This window comes from Notolepis coatsorum (assembly GCF_963971535.1).
Source record: "Notolepis coatsorum genome assembly, chromosome: 19".
NCBI classification, from domain to species: domain Eukaryota; kingdom Metazoa; phylum Chordata; class Actinopteri; order Aulopiformes; family Paralepididae; genus Notolepis; species Notolepis coatsorum.
In genome coordinates this window covers 55476198-55501344 of record NC_140183.1, presented here as the reverse complement: position 1 = coordinate 55501344, position 25147 = coordinate 55476198, and the positions used below count along the sequence as shown (strand labels likewise).

At 42.3% G+C, this 25147-nt stretch overlaps 1 protein-coding gene across 1 annotated transcript in view; it reads left to right on the top strand.

Moving 5' to 3' along the window:
- Positions 1 to 9858: 9858 nt before the first annotated feature.
- The window catches only part of LOC311246135 (cytochrome P450 4B1-like), a 55469-nt gene continuing 40180 nt past the window's right edge, over positions 9859 to 25147 (top strand). Inside the window, exons 1-4 of the mRNA XM_084336244.1 lie at positions 9859 to 10155; positions 24555 to 24699; positions 24804 to 24848; positions 24978 to 25105. Of these exons, the coding sequence (XP_084192370.1) occupies positions 9955 to 10155; positions 24555 to 24699; positions 24804 to 24848; positions 24978 to 25105 (519 nt within the window). The 5' untranslated portion in view covers positions 9859 to 9954. The remainder of the gene's footprint in view (positions 10156 to 24554; positions 24700 to 24803; positions 24849 to 24977; positions 25106 to 25147) is intronic.

The following is a 25147-nucleotide window of genomic DNA, read 5'->3' as shown; positions in this document are numbered from 1 at the left end:
CCTTTTGAAAGCGCGTTTGTGTTGTTTCCTATCTGCCGGGACCGTGCTTTAAAAGCATCTACTGAGGGGGTTGTTTTTGTTCATGTGCAGCCTGCTTCAGTTTCTATTCTATGTGGTCATTAGACCTTGGTACATGACACTGAGCTATGATAAATCGAGCAGTCCACTACGGGCTCTTTATGAAGGTGAGGTAGTCAGGATGCAGACCCCCCATGGGTACAATTGCATGGGCATGATAAAAGAGGTGTGCAAAGAACCAAGATCTTACCTCATCCAGTCTGAAGGTAGGGAGTACAGGAGAAATCGCATATCATACATATCCTACCTGTAGCTGAGCCACTTCCAGGACAGTCCGACGATGCCGACCGGCTGCACTTCAGTCCAGCTGTAGAGGAAACTCCCACTCCCTTTGCAGAGAGACTTAAGCTCACAGACAGTGAGACACCCTTATCTCAAGAGCCTGTAGCTCTGATGCCCACACGCACCATTGAGAGCACATACCAAACACGCTCAGGTCGCAATAGTAGGCCAAACCCCAAGTATTTCGACTGAGTATGCTGAACTTGGTGTGGACTTTAAGCACCACACACTCATTGTTAACCCTCTACTGCATGACTTTTAATTTTCTGGGGGGAAAAAATATTGTGGATTATGGGTCCCTGATAACATATCAATAAAAGAATTTACCCCCACACCCCCTCAAACTGATATTGGTTTGTGTCTTCAAAGACACGCTGTGCAGTAAGGGTAGTAAAACACCAAGGTTTTCTATAACAAGTTTTATTAATAAAATACATAGAACATCATGTGAATATTTAAAGAGAATTCTATTTCCAAAAACAAATACCATGTAGTATACCCTGTACTACCATATAATACCATGTAGTACCCTGTACTACCATATAATACTATTTAGTACCCTGTACTACCATATAATACCATGTAGTACCCTGTACTACCATATAATACCATGTAGTACCCTGTACTACCATATAATACCATGTAGTAACCTGTAGTACCATATAATACCCTGTAGTACCATGTACTACCATATAATACCATGTAGTACCCTGTACTACCATATAATACCATGTAGTAATCTGTAGTACCATATAATACCCTGTACTACCCTGTACTACCATATAATACCATGTAGTAACCTGTACTACCATATAATACCCTGTAGTGCCATGTACTACCATATAATACCATGTAGTAACCTGTACTACCATATAATACCCTGTAGTACCCTGTACTACCATATAATACCCTGTAGTAACCTGTAGTACCATATAATACCCTGTAGTAACCTGTAGTACCATATAATACCCTGTAGTAACATGTACTACCATATAATACCCTGTAGTACCCTGTACTACCATATAATACCCTGTAGTAACGTGTACTACCATATAATACCCTGTAGTAACATGTACTACCATATAATACCCTGTAGTGCCATGTACTACCATATAATACCATGTAGTAACCTGTACTACCATATAATACCCTGTAGTGCCATGTACTACCATATAATACCCTGTAGTACCATGTACTACCATATAATACCCTGTAGTACCATATAATACCCTGTAGTACACTGTACTACCATTTATAATACCATGTAGTGGCATGTAGTACCCTGTACTACCATATAATATCCTGTAGTACCCTTTACTACCATATAATACCATATAGTACCCTGTACTACCATATAATACCATGTAGTACCCTGTACTACCATATAATACCATCATGTAGTACCCTGGCCTGTACTACCATATAATACCATGTAGTACCTTGTACTACCATACCATGTAGTAACCTGTACTACCATATACTACCATAAAGTAACCTGTAGTACCATATAATACCCTGTAGTACCCTGTACTACCATATAATACCATGTAGTACCCTGTTATATAATACCAGGTAGTACCCTGTACTCACCCTAACAGTCTGCTTTCTTCCATAAAACGTTATTGTGTCCATGTTCTGCAAGTATCGATGGATTGTAAAGGAAAAACATTCACTATTGCATCTGTTGTAAATTCCCCATTACTTGTATGTTATTTGTTATGCTGTGTATTATTATTTCCAAGGCACTTCTTTGGACAGCCCAGGGGTGTTACTATTTCTAGTCGGGCATCTCTCTGAACAGCCCAAGGGTCCTTAGTCTGGTAATTAAATGCAGTGGCCATCTTGCCGACCCATGTGTTTCCACTGCTGTCTGCTGTCACAGCAGTGTGTTCGTGAAGAAGTAAGTCATCAATAGCCTCCAATGTAATGTCTATGGTTGTATGATAGATAAATGTCATATGTAGCCTATATTATGCCGCTAAGTGACTTATCTATACGACTATGGCTTGGGTTTGCTAATTGGTGCTATGTTTGTTCCAAGCTGCTAATTGAGCTAATGCACTGAGCTAATGCTATGCTAATGTGAATATGTTATATAGCATTGTTTCAGTTATGTGTATCTTCTAGATGCCAGCATGTTATGACTACTAAGTATGTATTCTGCGAATTCCCTGTATATTCTGCTCATCTGTTGCAGAATACCACTCGCTCACTCACTCAATATCTCACTACTTCATCCAGCCTTACAACCTGGATGGAAATCACTCACTCAATTCCTCACTGTTCATCCAGCCTTACAAACTGGATAAAAACCACTCACTCAATAATTGGCTAGATTCACCCAATACCATTCTCATCCTTGTGTGGATGCTCATTGTTTCATTCAGCCTTATGAACTGGATGGAAATCACCTGTACTGAAGAAACCCTATCATCCTTTGATCCTTTGATACCAACATTAAACTACAAAGGACTGTTCTCTGTGTCTGTGTCCGCTCTCTGACCGGGGTGTGCCGTCTGGATGAAGTGGCTCCAGCAAACATTGCAAACAAACATTATATCTTCAATAGCATCACTTATTATCAGGTAAGTAACAAATACTATAGGCTAATAATACCTCAGTTATAACAGTACTATCATAGTAATAATATGTGTGTTTGTATGCAGAAATGACATATTGCTAACAACACACTCAATGATCATTCATGCAAACAAACACACGCTAATGCATGTTATTGCTACAGCATGTCCACACTAGTGCACTGCAACCTTGCCCAGGCCCGACGGGGCCCGGCCCGGCGGGTTCGGGCTGGGTAGGGCTTTTTTTTAAATAAATAATTCGGGCTCGGCCGGGCCCGGGCACCGCAGTTTTTTATTTTTTTTATTTTTTTATTTCGTTTTTTTTTATTTTTTCATATAACTAGGGTTATAGGATAACCTTCGTTTTAAGATTCGCTTTCTCTTTTGCGCCAGAGAAACATTTGGATGTCCGCAGCGCGCAGGGAGAACTCAGGGGACAAGTTCAACTCGATTGGTTGTGTTGGAATATAGCCAGTTGGCGAACGTTTTAATTTGTTCTTGGGATGTATGTAGCCGGTTCAACGCGTTGCTGACGTCGTGGTGAGTGCTGTTTATTATTTGCTGGGTCGACTCGCTACCTGTTTTGTTGTGCTTTTCATTTGTTGCTCTGCTCGAAATCTGATTTCTGTTTTCTGTTTGTTTGTTTGACTGAGTAGGCTATTGTGTGTCGTGTGTGTGTGTGTGTGTGTGTCAAAGAAGATTCTATAGCCTTCAATACGTTTTACGAGGCTGATGTGCGAGTCAGTCTATAAGCGAGCACTGGGAGAGACGGCATTGCGAAACAGGCTATGTAAATGCTTCTTAGTTTTGTTTATTTATTACGTTCATATAAAACCGTGTTTCGAATATTTAAAACAAATACAAAAAAATTTATATTTTAATAATAATAATAATAATTTTTTTCAGGTTTTCACGCGGGCTAGGGCTTAAAATATTATTTACAGTCAGGCTTATTTTCGGGCAGGGCCTGAAGTTCACGGGCTCGGGCAGGGCTCGGGCTTTATTTCAAGGCCCTTGCAGACCACTAGTCCACACACACACAGCCTAATTGGGAACCAAATTGGGCTAACTGCATGGTGTGTCTTTGAAGACACAAACCAAAATTAACAGTTTTACTCTATATATAAAAGCAAAATATGTATCTAAACTATAATATATGCTTATTTACATGTTCATAGTCATGAACATTTTTTTTTCTGCAGTTACTCCATTTTAAACAAGTTTAATAGTGATATTCATCTTACCTACTAGAGGTGAGCTGCTCCAGGTGGGGCTGCTTCATGAAAAGAGGGACCCTTCCCCCAAAAGAAATGACACACTCTCTTGGACTCATCATTTCATTGGTCAGATTGTCTGGTACCATTATTTGAAAAAATACATATGATTTCTCTTAAAGGGTCAGTGTAGGGTCTCCAAACGTAGTTTGTGTCTTCAAAGACACACTATATGCAGTAGAGGGTTAATTACAGTACACCTGTAGTGTTGTTTAAAAAAACTTTTTTTACTGGGTATCTAAAATAATTTGTGCATTGAGTCATTGGAGTTAAATGAGATACCATGTTTTTATTATTTTACATATTTCAATCAACATATTCGATGATTCTGTTCTGAAATGGCATTGTTGTTTCCAGTTAACCATATTCTATCTTGTTGTCAGGACTACAAGTTAAAGAGAGAGGATGTAGACTAGACAGAGCATTCACTATATGCCTTTTGATACACGGTTATAGCGGCCACCGTACCGACTACTTAATGACGTGCACTCTCAGTAGAGCCTGTGTTAAGCCATGTCTCGTGGTAATAAGCATAATACTTTATAAAGTATTCCCTCCGTCTGGTCATTCAACAGGCCCCATACACAAGCCTCCCCTCAAGATTCATCATCTCAAGTATATTCTTTTCAGTTAATGGTGTTGTGAATTGCTTGAATGCTGACTTCATGTCTACAGTCTTGGACATGGCTGACAACACATCTGGTGGGGCCTGGAACCATTCTATGATATTAACAGTGCTAAGCCTACCCTGTTGTTCCAGTACTAATTAGAGCTAGAGATTTAAATGCATTTTGGCTGAGTGTCAGCGACCGTAAAGTGTAGGGAATATGATGATCAAAATAGAACTAAAGGCTGTTTTAAGGGAATATGATGATCTAAATATAACTAAAAGCTATTTTAGGTATAATGGATAGTTAAAGTGAAAAAGCAACCAATGAAAATCTATCCTAGGGTGAAGTGGTAGCTATAGTTAAGGGTTATCATACATGATAGGTGTTCTCACTTTAAGAGTAAGTAATTGACCTCTAAGACTGCATTCACTTTATTCCTAATAAAATCAATATGAAACATAAACGGAAATTCTGAATCAAACCAAAGACCCTGTTGACAGAGTCAGCTATGGGGCGACAATATGTTCATGAGGCATGGTTTCTCTCTTTAGCCATTAAATGGTGTGGTTTATTTCACATTGGTACACAGCAGTACATGAGAGTCCTTCTCTTGTGAGAGCGACGGTGGAAGAGACAGAGGGGGAGTCGACATCTCCTTTTATACCTCTTTACCTGGCGGCAGCATTAGCAGCTCCGCCTATAGCGCCCTCTTGTGGAAACAGTTAGACACAGTTAGACAGTTACTTGCAATCATACATAACATCTAACTTTAACACTCCCACTTATGGTTGTCTAGTATACTGTACAACTCCTTCAAAAACAATTTACAAAGAAAATAATACAGTTCAGAGCATCAAAAAGGATATGGCAGTCAATACTACATAACAGTCAATATTTACACACCAAACATGACCTCTGCAAATCTTTTCAATTTCAGTTTGGAAACAGGCTTCGTCATAGCGTCTGCTACCATGTCGTCTGTTGGACAATAAATCAGTGTCATTCTTTCTTCTCTGATGACTGATCTGATGAAATTATATTTTATATCCACATGTTTACACCTCTGTCGGCACACAGGGTTTCTACTAGCAATCGCAATGGTTCCCTGGTTGTCTTCATAAACAACAGTTTTGTATATATCCATTCCTTCGAGCAGTTGTTCTAGATAAATACATTCCTGTATTGTCATAGCTAGAGCCATGTATTCGGTTGTCGTGGCCTTCAATACCCTCCTTGATTGAGTACACCCATTTCCCTCCCACTGTCTGTCTGCCCTCTGGTAACTTGGTTAGAGTAAAGGTGTGGTTGTCCTCTAGGGACCTCATCTCCTCATCCATTGCTCTCTCCCATTTACTTGATTCAGGGGACACTATGGCCTCTTTAAATGTCTGAGTACTTACTACTCTGTAGCAGTAATCAATGCTGGTAAGTGTACTGTCATCCTCGTCACTTTCTCTCCGGGCATAGTCTGTCAGATACTTTGGGGGTTTGTGTTCCCGTGAGGGATACCTCCCACTGCTTGGGGCACGTGACGTCACCCTCGGGTGCTCCTCGTCATCGTCCTCTGGGGGTTGCTGATTGTCTGTCTGCAAGACCGTGTACACTAGGCTGAGGTGTCTGTTTCTTCACACCTTACTCTGGAGTCTGGAGTCCAGCTCTGGCTCCTCTGTCTGTGTCTCGTTCTCACATGTTGTCTTTGTGACAAATTTGACTAGCCTGTGTGCCTGCACTTTCCCTTTACCGGGATAATAGACTAGGAACGCGGGGCTTCCTTTGTCGTGCCCTACAAAGAGTCCTTTTTCACATCTGGACTCGAGCTTTCCTCTGTCCTGCTGGTAAGCATAACACACTGATCCAAATTGGTGCATTCCAGCTAGATTACACTTCTTTCCTGTCAGTGCTGTATACGGGGTGGTGCCCGTGTGCTTATTAAAGCACCTGTTTCTGGTGTAAGTGGCTTCTTGCACCGTATAATGCCATAGGCTCTTAGGTAGGTTACCAGCTATTAGCTTACACCTAGCCATTTCGAAAAGAGTACGTCCTTCCCTCTCTGCCACTCCGTTCTGGTGTGGGGAGTATGGACATGACGTCTCGTGTCTTATCTTGTTCCTTCTCAACAGTGATTGGAAACTCTCTATTTCAAACTTGGTTCCGTTGTCGGACCTCAAGCATCTTATGTTACCATAAGGGGCTACATCTGCAAGGAATTTCTCCGTAGCCTGGAGTGTGTCACTCTTTGCTTTGAGAAAGTAAACAAACACTGCCCCTGTACACACATCTGTAAAAGACTGTACATATCTAAAGCCTCCTATGGACTCGTTGCTTACTGGACCGGCTAGATCTGTGTTAACTAGTGCAAGCGGTACCTTTACTTTTTCTGTGGGATTTCTGTTTCTCGATTGAGTGAACTTCCCCTTTATGCACACTACACATTCTTTGTCAGGTCTACGCTTTTCTTTTTTAAAACTTTATTTTTTTAGCGTTTATCGCTTTTTCTGGTCAAGCATGACCGACAGAAACAGGTTGAATGGGATGTAGAGTAGGGGAAGACACTCTGAGAAAATACGGCGGGTCCGGGAATCGAACTCGTGTACCCCAGATCCGTGACGAGCACGGTTGTCCCCGACGCCGAAATAGCGCCGAGATACGCGGTGAGCTACGGGTGTGCATGCCTTCTGTCACTGCTTGCAGTTTCAGTAAATCCTCGTAATTACAATGACCCATAATCTCATGCCATGTCTGAATATCGTGACTGACAGTCACATTACACATATCATTATTATTACACTTGTCGTTGTCATTACACTCTGTTTGTAGATAATACATTCTCTTGTACACCTCTATGTTAAATTGCGTACCGTCAGGCTCTACAAGAAAATGTTTACCTTCATTGAAGAACACTTTGGCACCGTTCGCAGTAGCAGATTTTACAGAGAATAGTTCTTGTGGGAACGAGGGTATGTAGAGAGCGTTCTTTAACGTCACTGTACGCCGGCGCCCCTCACTGTCTATGAGGCATACCTGTGCGTCTCCTCTCCCTTGCGCCAACCCGTAGGTGCGCTTCCCGTCTTCCAGCTCCATGCTGTGTCTCTCCGGGTCGAAGGTGTTGTCAAAGTTCTTGAATCGATTCCTGTCGTTGATGACGTGGGACAACGCACCTGTGTCCATGATCAGTCCCTTCCTTTGGGCCTGCTGCAGCTGCGTTGGCCGGGTGACGTACGCTGTCTACGCCCCGAAGATGAAGTCCTCTTGTCTCGCTACTCTTCGGGCGTCGTCTCGATCCGTCTCATGTCCACCGTCGTCGCCATCTTGTCCACTGCCGCCATCTTGTCCATGCGCATACCGCGCGCTCTGGTCGTGTTTCTTCCTGCACACTTTGTCTGTGTGCCCCGTGGATTTGCAGAAGCTACACCAAACAGTCTTTGTGCAGTTATCTTTCCGATGGCCTTTTTCTCTGCATCGCCAACACGCCAGCTCCGTCGTGGGCCTGGTCCTCTCTCTCTGCGTCGTTCGGGCCTTCAGCACCCTCTCTCCCGCCTCCGCGGCGGCTGGGTGGGTATCTTCCGAGGCCTCGAAATTTCGCAACTTGGCCTTGAACTCTCCCAGCGTCATGTCCGCTGAACCGTGTTTTACCAGTAGTGTGAACGGTTTGTACAGCTCCGGTAGTCCTCTCATCACCATCGCCATCATTAGTCCATCGCTTGGTGCTTCTCCTGCACTCTTCAGCGCCGTAATGATCTGCTCAGCTCTGATGACGTATTCGGTCACAGTCTCGGTGTGCCCCTTCTTCAGTGCTGTTAGGGGGTCTTCCTTGGGGTCTTCCTTGTCCGATATAATGTTCTCTCAACACTTTCAGGCTTTCTCTGCCTTTGTCCTTAGTGTCGCGGAATATCAGCCCCAAGCTGGTGTCGTCGAGCAGTGGTGCTAAATCACAGTATGCACCTGCATTATGCTTGTTGTCCAGGGCTCACGCGGCCGCCGTTACTTCTCCCGTGGGGGCCGTCAAGATCGTCGTCTTCAGTCCCACACCGTGCATGCAGCACAACATGCGCTCTTCCCAGAGCTCATAGTCCTCGGCTCTTCCGTTGAACGAGGGCCATTTGCTCTTTCCTTTTGTCGCCATCCTCTTGTTGATGGTAGGCGTAGCTTTAGCTCTTGTTGGCCTAACGTCTAGCCACGCGGTGCTCCCGGTGCTAACCTAGCCTATACTTCAGCTAAACTTGCTACCCTTTATTATTTCGCCCCTGCGTGATCTGGGCCCATAACCTGTTGACAGAGTCAGCTATGGGGCAACAATAATATGTTCATGAGGCATGGTTTCTCTCTTTAGCCATTAAACGGCATGGTTTATTTCACATTGGTACACAGCAGTACATGAGAGTCCTTCTCTTGTGAGAGCGACGGTGGAGGAGAAGGGGGAGTCGACATCTCCTTTTATACCTCTTTACCTGATGGCAGCATTAGCAGCTCCGCCTATAGCGCCCTCTTGTGGAAACAGTTAGACACAGTTAGACAGTTACTTGCAATCATACATAACATCTAACTTTAACAGACCCAAGTGTTTAAATTTGTCAACTTGAATAAGTAGAAACCTATCAGTAAAAAATAATAGCTAACTTCATAGATTAATAATTGAAACTATGGATTGTACCAAACAACTTACAACAAGACATCTGCCCTTTTACACAGAATTAATTGCACATGCATTTACAGTGGTAGCTGGTGGTAGGTTAAGGAAAATGTCATTTGTTTATCTCATAAAATGCATTATTTACAGAATCATGGTCTAGTCACTAGTGATTTCAGAACAAAATCTTAAATTCAGTCAAAATAATTGATTCAAATACATGAAATCACTCATGAAGATGGTCAATATGTTTGCCTATTTTCATTCGGAAGAGGTCATATTGGGCTACTTGTGCAAGTTGTGCAACAATCCCTGACCTATAAATTATATAATACGGGGAACAATGCAAATACTAGCATGGGCATTGGGCTCCACCCACAGTGAGCAACACTGACGTGATACTCCATTATAAATGGTTTGCGAACTCTCATTGTAATGATCGTGCAACCTACTATTTTTTGCCTTTCAAGCGTCCGTTAGTAGATGCGCACAGCCTCGCCGAGATGTCAATAGTTGAAAGTGTTAAGAACGTGACTCAATTTCCTCTGGATTTGCCTCGCATTCATCACTTGTTTGCACTAGTCTGTCTAATCGCTTTCACCTTTAAAATCACTAAACTGGTCATCAAAAGAAGGCAATGGATTCGACATTTAGAAGATTTTCCAGGACCACCGTCCCACTGGCTTTTTGGACACGTGAAAGAGGTAATTCGATATAGGCAATCGATCCGATACGTTGTAAAAACACTTCTTGTAGTAATGTACTGTACGATGCAGACTCCAACATTGTTGAGCTGCATTTTATCAGACTTACTAGAGTAGCCAGCTTGTGTATGCAGTATGCTACTTTTGCAACTGCATTCGTTTCCGTCTCCTAGATATATTTTTTATACTGATGCTCATTGTAATGTTTGTGGTGCACAATAATGAAGAGATGGTGGTTTTATATTGGAGCGTTTACTGAGTGTAGTTCAAGGTCACAACACAACTCTCAACTGTCAAACCTTCTCGTAACCTAGGCTACTGCCTATGAAGTCACTGCGTAGTACAGTAGTTTGGATTATTACTACACTCATGCACTTCATCTCGACTATAGTCTAGATATATTACATTACATACACTGTAATGATTGGGTATTTTCGTCACTCTGTTTTGTTCATATAATTCTGAAATTGTAAATAGAATGAATGAGACTGTAAAGTAAATTTCGGGTAATAATGTGTTGATAACTGCTCCAGAAGAGCTGCAACAGTAAGGTCAGGTTGTGTCATATCATGTGTTTAGAGACAACACATCTAAGGTTGATTGATTAAAGTTGATTAACTGGCTTTCAGGCTCATATGAAACTAGAGATAGAGATCTTGAGGAATATTATGTAGTAGATACCAATGGGCTCAATGGAGTCTTCATAGCAGCCATTTCTGTTACGGTTCAAAGTTGTACTGTACCCCAAAGCAGAGACGACACGATGAGCACAAAAGTTCACCAGAAATACGGAAAGTTCAACCCTGGTTACTCTACTGATGAGACGGAATTATCTGGCACTGGAGTGGAGGTCAAACCAGGGTTTTATTGTCTGGGAGTTTGGATGAGATGAGTGAAAGCCTGTCATGCTGTAGGAGAGGAGCTAACAGAGAAGGGAGGGGGAAGCCAGGAAAAAAACACACTAATACACAAAGGAACAAAACTACAATCATCACACATTTCAATGTAGTGACATACTTTATTTTAGGTGCACTTCGCATCTATGACCAGTATATGGTGTCCACTGGCGGACTCAGGGGGGGGGGGGGGGGGGGGGGGGGGGGGCAGATCGCCCCCCCCCCCCCCCCTGGTGCCCCCATGGTTGAAAAACGCACGCTAAAGTGCCCTTTTGAGTGGAAATAATTAGAGGATGTGCCCTATTGGTGCCCCTCTAATGGTTAAACGTGACCATGTGCCCTCACCCACAGTTGAAAACATTGCGCTAAAGTGCCCTTTTGAGTGGCGAAAACTAGAGGACATGCCCATTGGTGCCCTTCCAATGGTCTAAACTTGACCATGTGCCCCCACAGTTGAAAACATTGTGCTAAAGTGCCTTTTTGAGTGGCAAAAGCGAGAGGACATGCCCTATTGGTGCCCCTCCAATGGTTAAACTTGACCATGTGCCCCCACAGTTGAAAATATTGCGCTAAAATGCCCTTTTGAGTGTCGAAAATGAGAGGACATGCCCATTGGTGCCCTTCTAATGGTCTAAATTTGACCATGTGCCCCCACAGTTGAAAAACATCACGCCTGTTCGAATCCAGCTCAAAGCTCCGGGGTTGTCACCAGCTTGGCTGGCCGTTCACACTAATACAATTGGCTGTATTAGAGGGTGGGAGAAGCTGGCGGGGTGGGTCCGGGTCGTTGTAAACAGCGACTCCTACAGTTCGGTCGGGGCGCCTGCTAAGCGCGGATAGGACCTGAGTGGGATAATGTGATCCTTCCACACGCTACGCCCTCTCAGGGAGGATCCGCGCTGCCAGGTGAAAAGAAGCTGTTGATTGGCTGGACGTGTGTCGGAGGAAGCGCGTGATAGCCTCCACTCTCCCAGATGATCTGACTGTGGGGGGTAAGTGCGCAGCGACCAGGAAGGGGATTGGGAATTGGCATACGACTAACATTGGGATGGGAGAAAATCGGAGAAAAAATGGAGGGTGAAAAAGACCAATAAAAAAAAAAAGGAAAAACATCACGCAAAAGTGCCATTTGAGTGAAAAAACTATAGGGTGTGCCCTTCCAATGGTCTAAACTTGACCATGTGCCCCCACAGTTGAAAACATCACGCTAAACCTAAAGTGCCCTTTTGAGTAGCAAAAGCGAGAGGACGTGCCCATTGGTGCCCTTCCAATGGTTAAACTTGACTATGTGCCCCCACAGCTGAAAATATCACGCTAAAATGGCATTTTGAGTGGCGAAAATGAGAGGACGTGCCCATTGGTGCCCTTCCAATGGTCTAAACTTGACCCATACGGTTAAATAATGTCACGCAAAAGTGTTGAATGAATGAATGAATGAATGAATGAATGAATGAATGAATGAATGAAAACTTTATTTAACAGATTGCAGAATGGGTACAATACAGTACGGCTCAATACACACAATTGTTAAGGGGATGCAGACCTGAGAAAGACGTTTGTCTTGTTTACATCAGGGTCCCCCATTTTCAATTCATATAGACATTTATGACATACACAACATACATGACATTTATGGCATAGGGACATATAGGTGTTTAGTACTGATACATTTGTGACATAAACGGTATTCAAATATACAGTACTGTTACCCCTAGATCCTGACAGAGTATATACGGGGAGGGGACTGTACATTAGGAGGGGGTGGGTGGGTGGGTGGGAGAGAAATATACATACGGCGGGGAGGGAATATATACATGCGGTCATTGCGGTGGGGAGGAGATTGTCTATTAGGAGCTGGTGGGGGTTTTGGGCATTTACGGTGGCCAGTTTCGAATTGCAGCCTCCCGTAGGTGCTCTTTAAGAGCGGTTTTGAATGTGGGTAGGGATTCAAATTCCTTTACAGCTTTGGGTAGGGCGTTCCACATTGATGTGGCATAATTGCGAAACGTGTTTAGTCCCTTGTTTGAGCCGAATCTGGGTTTAACATGATTTGTTGAGCTTCCTCTGGTGTAATGGTTGTGGTTGTCAAAGTGGGCAGGGGTGAGGTGGGTTCTGGGGGTAAGGTCAAGTAGTAGTCTGACCAGTTTGTTTTGTGATGTTTGTAATCTTGTTTTAAGCGCCTTTGAGGTGCTTTGGTACTATGAGGTGCACGCATAGTCGTAGTACCCTTGAATGAGTGCTCCTGCCAGAGTCTTCAGGGTATTCTTGTTTACCAGAGAGGAGATCCGGTACAAGAATCTAGTTCATTGGTTGACTTTTTTTATTACATTGGATGCCATTTTGTCACAGGAAAGATTTTCCTCTAGGATGGAACCCAGGTAGGTAATTTCGTCTTTCCTTGTGACAATATTGTCACCCACTGTAACTGAGAAGCCTTCGGTCTTGCTGAGTTTGTTATTTGAACCGAAGAGAATGGACTCTGTTTTGCTACAACTCTGAGCAGCCCCGTCACTACAATCAATATTCCATCCATTTAAATGTTCAGTTTTAGACACAGAGGGCTTAATGCAGTCTGAGCTGTAACCCTGCATCCTACTGCTCAAGCTTTCTTTGAAGTAGCAAAGATTGAGTTTGTTTTTACCAATGATGCATTACTAAATACACGTAGTATTTAGTAATGCATAATTGGTCAAACAAACTCAATCTTTGTACACTGCAAGTGCTTTTATTGACGACAGTATGTTTTAGCCTAGTCTAGCTGTATTACTACTGTAGCTAGCTAACTAAACAGGTACCTTGCTTAGCTGATTCTATACTAACCTGTGTTCTCAATTTAGAAATAAAGTGTACAAATTATTTTAGGATTATTTGCACAAAATATACCCACTTTAAAGTCCAGTGTGAATAGCTTTTTAAAGCTCATTTAAGAGTGGTAGTAAACCCCAAAATTGGCAATTTTAGTTTTTGAGGACTGCATACTTTTTTTGCAAACCAAAATACTTTATACCCCATGCATGAGCCTGGTCTCTTTTGAAAGATGACATTCTGGAGTGTCTGATACAATAAGGAAGACTCACCTTTAGTGCTAATGAAATAGAGTAACATAGGTCTGAACTTGAGTTGTAGATAAACTTGTTACTCACGTTTTTCTGTAGTAGTCCAGAAGTAGTATTTCCCCAGAATGGCTGGAGGCTTAAAAAAAAAACGAGATCCATAGCCTGAAGTCTGTAGATCATAAAGATCCGTTCAGAAATGAGTGATTAGGAGTGATTTTGGTAAACTGTGTACAAAAGAAAAGCTCAGTTTTCTCATAGAACTAATTCTGCGTTTTTTCTCTTCCTGTTTTCGCTTGTGATTTTTCACCTAGATCCCTGATTCGTACATCCCCAGGTGGGGTATCATTGGAAAGCTACACTCATTGGATACAACCCTGTCCAATCATTTAATTCATTTTCGAGATCGCCAAATGATTGACGGAACTAGAGCCCCAAGAGTCAGGAGTAGTATTTGCGCAATACCGTGTACTTCGCGCAAGCCTCACATATGGGCCCCCACCTGATAAGAGGTTAAAAGTGGGTTTAGCATTGGCCTATATTCTATGATTACAGAATGCCAAGGAGAGAAAGAAATGGGAAGAATATTAAAAAGCAGCTGAGAAATGCTGCGAGAGGCAGCTTCTCTTGGGTACAGACGCTTCGAAAAATTGGGTCCAAAGCAACAATAGTAAGGGAGGAGATAAGGATACGGGTATGTATTTGTAAGTCCTCACTACTAGATACAATTACAAGCTTGTCTCACAGAGCCATAGCTTGGATTATAACTGAGAATCTGGTGCTAACATGGTCAATAATGCTTATTTTGGACAGAAAAATGTGTCTTAAACATTTAAATTGACCAACCATAGACCCTTTTTATTCCAATCAAGGCAAGAGGGCTAGTGGTGGTAGTGCTATATGACATATTATTTTATAATGCAATTATAACATTGTAGGCTACAGTACGAATATTATATACAGTACAATTATATTACTATTATAAAACAAATATTATTTGCTCCACCTTAGATAAAGACAGTACAGACAATGAAGGTGGAGATATTCAAGAGGGAAATAATGATATCAGGAAGAGAGATGGTGAAGAAGTGGAGGAAAGAGAAAATGCAGATGATTCTATGGAGAGAAATGATGAAGAAGTGGAGGAAAGAGAAAGTGCAGATGATTCTATGGAGAGAAATTATGAAGAAGTTGAGGAAAGAGAATGCAGATGATGCTATGGAGAGAAATGATGATGAAGACGGTCATGGAGATGCTAAAGAAAGCGAGGATGAAAATTATGATAGGGAGAGAAATGATTCAAACGACACAACAACAAATAACTTGAATGCTCTCCTGTTGCCATTCAAATATCCCACTGATCCAGCCAGTATCCAGGTACAATATATTAACTTTAATGGAGAGAATGGGGAAGATAGAGAGGGGGGAAGGAGAGATAGAAGAGAGAATGAGAGGACAGGATGAGAGAAGGAGAGGAGAGGACATGAGGAGAGAAGGAGAGGAGAGAAGGGGAGTACAGGAGGAGAGAAGGGGAGTACAGGAGGAGAGAAGGAGAGGACATGATGAGAGAAGGAGAGTTAGGAGAGAGAAAGGAAGAAGCTCAACAGCACTCAAATTAACTTTAACTGTTAAACTGTGTTCTGAAGGTCCAGATTAACACATAAAGTCCACGTTTATTATTTTGTATACCTTATATATTGTTTATATATATAAGAGATATATTTTCACGTTGTCTATTTACCTAACAGTATTTATCATTCGCTTCTTTGTATATGTTCCATTCTTAACGCCGTAGGCGCGCGTGCATGCACCTGTAGACAGCGTGAGCGCATGCGCAGGGTTTTAGAACATGCCCGGGCAGAGTGGGTGAGAGAGAAGAAACTTTTGGTGCAGCAGTAAACCAGACGGCAAGCAACGTATCTTGATAGAAAGCTGTACAGCTAATTAGATACCACTATAATATTGTCGAGCCACCATTCGCAAAGTAGAGTGACTTGTTCGAGCAAAGTGAAGTAAATAGCCATCTCTGTAGATTTGCAGACGGGCAAATAAGGAAGTAATGTTGAGAGACTTCTAGCTGAACCCAGCTGCGTTCTGGATTCAACAACATATTACGGACTACATGCGGGTTAGCCTTAGCATACAAGGGCTAACTAGCTAGCGACCATGCCAACAGGCGTTTGGAATATTAGCTATTAATCCTGCCATCGGGCGCTTGGAATACAGGAACCAGGTCCGTACGAGACCCCCCCTAACCAGCGACGACAGGATTATCCCACGTTGGTTTACAGCTCTCTGGAGTAGGAACTCAGAGAATATCGTCTCCATCCGCCATCTTGCTTTCCCCGTGCTGTTCGCTCCTTCTCACTCCATTCAGAGCTCCGGCGGTCGGGTACTAGTAGTCCAGGACTATACTTACCTCTGACATTATTGCATTGACATTAACTGTTTTATATCCTGTAAAATATATGTTGTAAATAGCTTTTAAAGAATAGGTTCACTATTTTTCAACCCAGACCGTTTCCCAAATATTTCACTGATATCTTTAGCATTGAGAAATGTACCACTGCAGCAATGGTTTAGGCCTTCAAACACCATAATCTACTTTTCAAACACCATGATAAATCTAAGGCCCTGTTTAGACGGAAACGCTAGCAGGTGAATCCGCAAAAATATTTTTTCGGATGTGCCTTTCGTTTATACGGAAACGGCGTTTTTACGGGGAGAAACCGCAAAAAAGTGAGACCACCTTCCTGGGTGGAATTCCTAGAAACGATAAACCTATCGCTATCATCTAAACTGTCAAACCGCATAAGACGATGACGAAAGGGTTGTCAAGGCTCTCGTGAGTCGTCGCGCGTACTGCTTACATCACAGGCATGCGCCAGTAGCCTAGAAGCGTAAACAAAGCATGTCTGATTCTATCCATGGCGATCACCTGAAGGCTACATTGGCAGTACTTTTAAATACACAAGAATCTGTCCCGCGGCTATCACAACTATTAGTGACTGGACCCACTGTCTGTGAGTGACTCTGCTTTGGTCCAATCACATTCCCCACCCACAGTCTGCGAATCAGAGGCAGAGTAGGGCGGGTCTTCACAGCACGTCATGTGACATATGCGCCAATCGTGTGACAGTGGGGCTCCGTCGTCTCGAGTCGTTACAGCGTCGTCTGCACGCAGAATTCCATCCCAAAACACTAGTCTAAACGCAACATTAAAAGTGAGACCGCAAGACGACTTTTGCGGTTTCTGTTCAGACTCTCTCCGTCTAAACATGGCCTAAGTTTCAAACACTATGATAAATCCACTTTTCAAACACCATGATAATTTACTTGTCAAACACCATGATAAATCTACTTTTCAAACACCATGACAATGAGGTGAAAAACATTTGAAAGGTGGATTGTTCCCTGTGTGTTTTTATCATAGAGGTGCGTTATCCTATTAATCTGGATTGTCTATGTTATTCTAATGTTAATCTTAATCAAGGATGAAGACTATCTCACCATACATGACGCATCATATCTTTTTGCTCACTGATGGGGTCCCATGTTGTGCAGTAGGTGCCCTTTTTTTCTTTTCGCCCCTGCCCTTCAAACAGCCTGAGTCCGCCACTGGGTGTAACGGTACACAAAAACCACGGTTCGGTATGTACCTCGGTTTTGAAGTCACGGTTCGGTACAGGTTTTCGGTACAGTGGGGGTAAGTTTGGCTTTCCATGTTGCACTCAGGGGTGATGTAGTGTGCAGTAACTAATTGTACTTGTAGGGCTGTCTGCTGTCAATGAATATTCTATATTGAAATTAATAATCGACTTGTACATTTTTTTTAAAGAAAATAATCAATTAAATTGTGAAAAAAAACAGCCCCCGGTGGCCGGTGGGCGTGGGCCTGAATGCGCTGCATGCATGGCGGATAGGAGACACGCAACGTCATTGACCTGAACAATGTGCAAGTTTAATCAACAACAACAACCGCAACCATCGGTCGCAAAGACAGTGATTTGCACTCTGAGTATCTCAAGCCCCGGTTGGAAATACTTCGGATTTTGATTAAATTGTGGAACCTCAAGACAGCTTGACTATGTAAACTACAGCTGGCATAGGGATGGGCATTTAAAAAAAATCCAGATTGATTGATCGCATGATCATGATGTACTCGAGTAGTGATCGATTACTCGTGGAGGAACACAAGTTACTTAACGTTACACAGGTCGAGCTATGCACGCTTAGCTTGCTAACGTTAGATAATAATAATAATATCTTAAATTTATATAGCGCCTTAGTGTTTATAAGGAGTCGTCTGCCAACAAATATGTTGTTTCAACAAATGTATTCCCAAAATGGATTACCGTCCAAATGTTATTGAAGACTCCTGTGACCAGTAAGTACTACATACGTCTTAACTTTTATTAACAATTTTTTACCGCAGAAATATGCGCAAATGTTCTACGTTATATGCGTAAATGTCCGCTATGTGTCTAAAATCAAGACTCGAGAGTGTGTGTGTCCCGACCCCACTTCTCCATGTCCACACGGAGACGAGTTTGGGTGTATCCGCCAAAGTATTTTATCGTATGCACGTTTCGTCCACACGGAACCTCAACATTTGTATCCTAGACATTTTCAACAAGTCAAAGGAAGACAAATATTAGCTAGCTTAACTAGCGTTAGCTCAAAGCAGCACAGAACCGGACGACACAAGTTGTCAAACAATAATACTTCCGGTCGGGGGGGGGGTTCAAAATAAAAGAGTGAAGTCTAAAACACAAATTTAAGATAGAGTTTTCTCATAGCCGCGAGTAATCGATCGATTGCCCAAGTGGCAAACCACGTAACGCGCTGCGTCGCGAAGCGGCCGACCCGAGTTCGATTCCCGGACCCGCCGTCCTTTGCCGAATGTCTTCCCCCCCGCTCTGTCTCCCGTTCTTCCTCTCTCTCGCTCTACCGGACTGCCCGGTAGTAAAAACAATAAAAAATCTACCAATAACATAATAAAAAAAAAAATTTAAAGAGAGTGATCAACTGTGTCAAATGCTTTTGACAAATCTAAAAACATGATGGCACAATGCTTTCTTTTGTCAGCGTTGGATACTACATGTATATAATTTACAACCAGAGTTGTGGATGTGATGGTGCTATGTTTTGTTCTAAAACTGGATTGATATGGGATTAATACACACTACACAGTAATCTAATTTAAAAGCTTTGCGTTGATTTTTTACCAATGATTCCAGATACGATAGCTTGGATATTGGTTGGTAGTTATTTAGATTACTTCTATCTCCACTTGTATGTAATGGGAGAACATGAACTATTTTCCATATGCTAGGAACTATACATGATGACAACGAAAGATTAACCTCTTATGCATCAGTAAAAAAATAAGGCTAGTTTTGCAAAACACACCTGACGATTGCATACCCAAAGTAATTTGCGATTTATTATACTTTATACTTATAGCACATGCATGAGTCTGGTCTCTTTTGAAAGGAAACATTCTGAACTTTCTTCCACAACAGGATGTTTCATTACAATTTACTCAAGCATAGTACACAATATTTCTGACACTGGGAATACAGTGCTTATTCAATACATAGGTCCATAGATGTTTATATGATACCAAGAACATGCAAATTGACCTTGGAGAAGTGGAGCAATCTTCTATTTACTTTTAGGCAGAATTTCAGAAAATATGGCTGCAGGTTAAAGTTCCTCAGATTTCTTTTGGAGATAGTATGAGATTGCATTACTTTAGCCGAGAGTTTCTAATACATACTGTAGGGACGTGATCGCTGATTCCTACCTCAAATACTCCACAAGCAGAAATGTTGTCACATCTATTTGAGAAAAGCAAATCAATTACAGTGGATTTAGCTAAGTTCTTCAGATTTGGTCTGGTGGGCTCAGTAATCAACTGGGTTAACACGCTGCCCCCGCTACTTCCTGTTTCCGCCGCACCGGCGTCACCCAACCGACCTGTAGGAGTCGCTGTCCACAACGTCCAATCCCCACCCACCGGCTTTCCCACCCTCTAACACTGCCAATTGTGTTAGTATGACGGCCGGCCAAGCCGGTAGCAATGCCGAGAGCTGGGTTCGATACCAGCGTCTCCTGCGTTAGTGGCGAGCGCTTTGCCCACTGCACCACTAAGCCGCCCCCAATATCGATAATTATAGATATCGAGTGATATGATATCGTTATCGATATCGTGATGTAATTTATACTTATAGCACATGCACGAGCCTGGTCTCTTTTGAAAGATGACATTCTGAAGTTTCTGATTCCAGAAAGAAAATTCACTTTTAGTAATAATGAAATATAGCAACATTGGTCTGAACTTGAGTTCTAGAAAAACTTGTTACTCAAGTTTTTCTGTAGTAGTTAGTAGTCCAGAGGTAGTATTTGTATGGCTTACAAATCCATACGGACCCATAGCCACAAATCATGTTAAACCCAGATTTGGCTCAAACAAGGGACTAAACACGTTTAGCAAATTATGCCACATCAATGTGGAACGCCCTACCCAAAGCTGTAAAGGAATGTGAATCACTACCCATTTCAAAAACACTCTCAAAGGGCGTTTTCACACCTAGCTCGTTTGGAGCTGTTGTTCCGGAACCTGGAGCGTTTACCCCCTATTTCGGTTCATTTGGGCATATGTGAACACAGCACTTCCAACCGAACCCGAAGCGACTCGTACGCTGTGAGAATGCAATCGACTTAACAAACCGACACAACTCACTTGCCGTACTGTATACGCCTTGCATGATGACGCTTTTGCATTGAATTGTGGGCGGGATCAGTTTGTAGTCTTTAGGCAGCTAGATCGGTAAAGTTAGCCACTTAGTTAGACCACTGCACTTCCGCGTTGCATTGGGATTGGGGAGGAGATAGCAGGGGGAGCATATGAATGAATGTGGATGAGAGCCGTGATGTAAGTGGTTGCAGCTACGGCTGTGGCCCGGGGGTGCTAGAGACATGATGCAATAGACTTTTATGCGCCTGAGTTTTCTGAACACGGCGCGAGCCATTCCTAATCGATCAGAACTAAATCGGCCGATTTACGTCGCGGCTCTCATCCACATTCATTCGTTTGCTCCCCCCGCTCTCTCCTCCCCAATTTCAATGTGACGCAGAGATTCAGGGTTAGGGGGGGGGGCACACCCCAAAATCTGACCAATGAGTGACAGTTTGCTCGCGCATGCGTTTGTTTTGGTCCGCTGTTAACACAGCCGTGTGAACACAAACAAACTAAGGGACAAGTGCAACATTGTATCATTATAGTCCCTGTGTCTCCCTGAATCGGAACAAAGCAAACAAACTACAGGTGTGAAAACGCCCAAAGAACACCTACGGGAGACTGCAATTCGAAACTGGCCCCCACAAATGTCCTAACCCAGTTGTACAGTAAATGACCAAGTATGGCTTTGTCAGTATTCCAATGTACAGTGTACAGTATTTCTGTATCATCTGTGGCAGTCATCCTGAAAAACTGTGGCCATGTAAGTTAGACCCAAGATAACCTTAATATAAGTTCTTATTCAGCAAGGTAGACCCAATAGAACCTTCATGTAAGTTCTTATTCAACAAGGTAGACCCAAGATAACATTCATTTAAGTTCTTATTCAGCAAGGTCAACCCAAAAGAAGCTTCATGTAAGTTCTTATTCAGCAAGGTAGACCCAATAGAACCTTAATTTAAGTTCTTATTCAACAAGGTAGACCCAAAAGAAGTTTCATGTAAGTTCTTACTCAGCAAGGTAGACCCAATAAAACCTTGTGAATGATTCTGCCAAGGGTTGGTCAGCAATTCATGTCATATTTACATGTAGGGGAGAGTGGGGTGAGTAGTGCCAATTTTTACTTAAAGTGCCTTTAAAGCAAGGGGATTACAGTAATGCCCCCAACTAAAATATGTACATATAGTTTAGGATGTTGTGCATCCCTGGGGACAATCACTTTGGATCTTAAATAAACTGTTTCAGAAATATAGCTTTTGAAAAAAAAGTGGTTTTGTGGCACAACTTGCCCCCGGGGTAAGTTGTGACATTAGAGAGAATACACTGGGGTAAATTGTGCCATTGATAATTTTTAGGGATGCCCCGATCGATCGGCCACCGATCGTTATCGGCCGATAATCAGTATAAATATGCGATCGGGGAATTCCGATAATTAGTCATATTCGCCGATCGCGGAAACTGATCAAGTGGATATCTCACTCGCTTGTCTCAGACGCACAGGACCTGCAAACTGCTCCTCCTCCCTAGCCCCGCCCGTACCCGTGTAGAGTTTGTAAACACAGAGGAGGCGGACCTCCTCTGCTGAGTCTAGATAGTGCATTCGACCTGAGCTAACGTTAGCTACCTAGCTATCGTTACTGTTTAAACAAAATTACCCAGTCAACTATTCACTTTTAGTAGGCATTGTCTAACGGTATTTAGCCGGCTAGCTACTGATAGCTCCGGATATCAACAAATGCCCCAGGAAGTCTAGTAGTCCATGTTGATATCTCCGTTAGCTTGCGTTAGCTTGCGTTAGCTGACGTTAGTTCACAGTTCAAAACGAAATGTCCGATTGAACTAAATAGTTGTCTTAACGTCATCTAGCCGGCTAGCAGTAGCTACAGATAGCTCCTGATATCAATGTCTTATAACATTGATTGAATGCGTATTCGAGCTGAGGGCTTGCTGAATGTGAAATGACCAAAGCATAACGTTACCAATAGGGTCCCGCTGCAGCGCCGGAGAATCCTTTTTGGAGCTGGAGGCTACTAGAGTACACACAGACAGTGGAGCTGTTTGCAGATAGCGAGCATTTTGACTTGTTGCGTGGTGGCGATGTCTCGCAGATAATACAAGTACAAGTCTAATTATATAATATATATATTTTATAAAAAAAAAAAAAAAACGATCGGTATCGGATCGGTATCGGCCGATATGGCTCACGACGATCGGTGATCGGTATCGGTGGCAAAAAACGTGATCGGGGCATCCCTAATAATTTTACGTAAAACAGATCATTTTAATCTCAAAAACGGTAAAAGCATCCTGCAGATCTTCATCTCCTTTCCAACCTGACGTATAGTCTTCCCCTGTTGCACCTTTTTCACTGCTCTTTCCAACTTCTCAAGAGGAGTTGAAACCCTGTCTGTCTTCCGTTTGTATATCTGCGTGGCATGATGGATTTTGGTCTAAAGAAGAAGAAGAAGAATATCACATAGTTTTAGTGATCAAATGTAAGAATACAATGTACAATAACAATAAAGTAATATATATAGTTAATAATTATAAGTTGGGCAACTTAACAAACAGAACACCTGGCACAACTTAACCTAGGCCCTTTGGCACAAATCACCCCAAGCCTACCATTTTGAATAAAATGCATCCCCCAGCTGTTTTGAGCAAGCATCATGCTAACTGTCTAGACTCATGGTGTAGCTTACTAAAGCACTAAAACATGTGTGAACTGTTTTCAAAGTTGTCTATAATTGTTCAAACACAGCAATAAAAAAACCTTGATCATACAAATTTTACTTTGGAGGGCAAATTTATTTATTTGAACTTAAATGTGCTTACCTCTCAAGCCAGGTCTCTCCCTTCTCTGCAGGTTGAGTGAAATGGATGCCTCTTCAAAAATATGTTGTCACATGACCAACTTCTTCTATGGTTTTCTAGATAACAGGGGTGGCACTACTTGCCCCTTGGCACAACTTACCCCACTCTCCCCTACTGTATAAATAGTGAGTTGACCTCTGGCAGCAGGTATGACGCAAGTGTGCAGGGTCACGGCAACCAATGTCTCCATATCTGCTCTCAATTCTAGGAAATAGACTCATGAAATTAGTTCCAAGGTAGGCTGACATACGTTATTTTAACTTTAGGTGAAAAACATCTAATTCAACACAAAAATAGCAGAAATATACTTGGTTTATCACATTCTATGACAAATGGTATTTCTGTATCGTCTGTGGCAGCCATCTTGAAGAATTGTGGCCATGTAAGAGAACCTACATGTAAATTCTTATTCAACAACAAGGTAGAGCCAAGAGAACCTTCATGTAAATTCTTATTCAGCTAAATAATCTTCAGGCCAAATATGGTGCTTGTAGTTAGTTACATGTGAATGATTCTGCCAAATCCTGCAGTTATGCATCTGCTTAACTAGTAAACACAGTAACTAATTGACAAATGTGAATTAGCTATGACGTTCACGTTTCATAAAAAAAAATTCCACTCCTTTTTAACATTAAGGGCAGTATGAACGGTAGGTTGATCTCGACCAAAACATACACTTCATACACCTAAGTCCACAAAATGAGTTAAAGACGGGGACAATCTCTGGTAATGGCCAGAAGTAAAGATGACACTGGTATGGTCCTTTTACGTAAGAGATAAAGGACCATGGATTCTCGGGTGTAAATAACATTTCTCTCTTTTGTCTTGCAGTTTAAACAAGATGGCACAGATTTGCAGAAAGGGGTGACATGGGGGGAGCAATTCCCTTACGCTTTTCAAATGTGGTTTGGTCCTTTTGTTTCGTTCCTCAACATTCACCACCCAGATTATGTGAAAACCATACTGGCATCAACAGGTGTGCATGTGTGTGCGTATCCGTGTGTTTCATCATATCTGATTCAGTCGGTTATTCGGAATGGAATACAATATAGCCAATATATTTTTATAATTTGTCAACAGAACCCAAAGATGACCTGGCATATAGGTTTCTGATACCATGGATCGGTGAGGCTGCCGATCATATTTACAAAAGCCTATTACTGAGTTGCTCATAAAACAGAGATCAAGGCTGATCATGAGCTACTAATCTGAATGATATTTTAGATATTAATTTCTCTCTCTCTCTCTTTCTAGGGGATGGTTTGCTAGTGTCAAAAGGCCAGAAGTGGTTTCGTCACAGAAGACTCCTGACCCCGGGCTTCCATTATGATGTTTTGAAGCCTTATGTAAAACTGATGTCAGATTCTGCCAAAACTATGTTGGTATGTTCTTGACATGTATAAATAATGTATATACTACTGAAA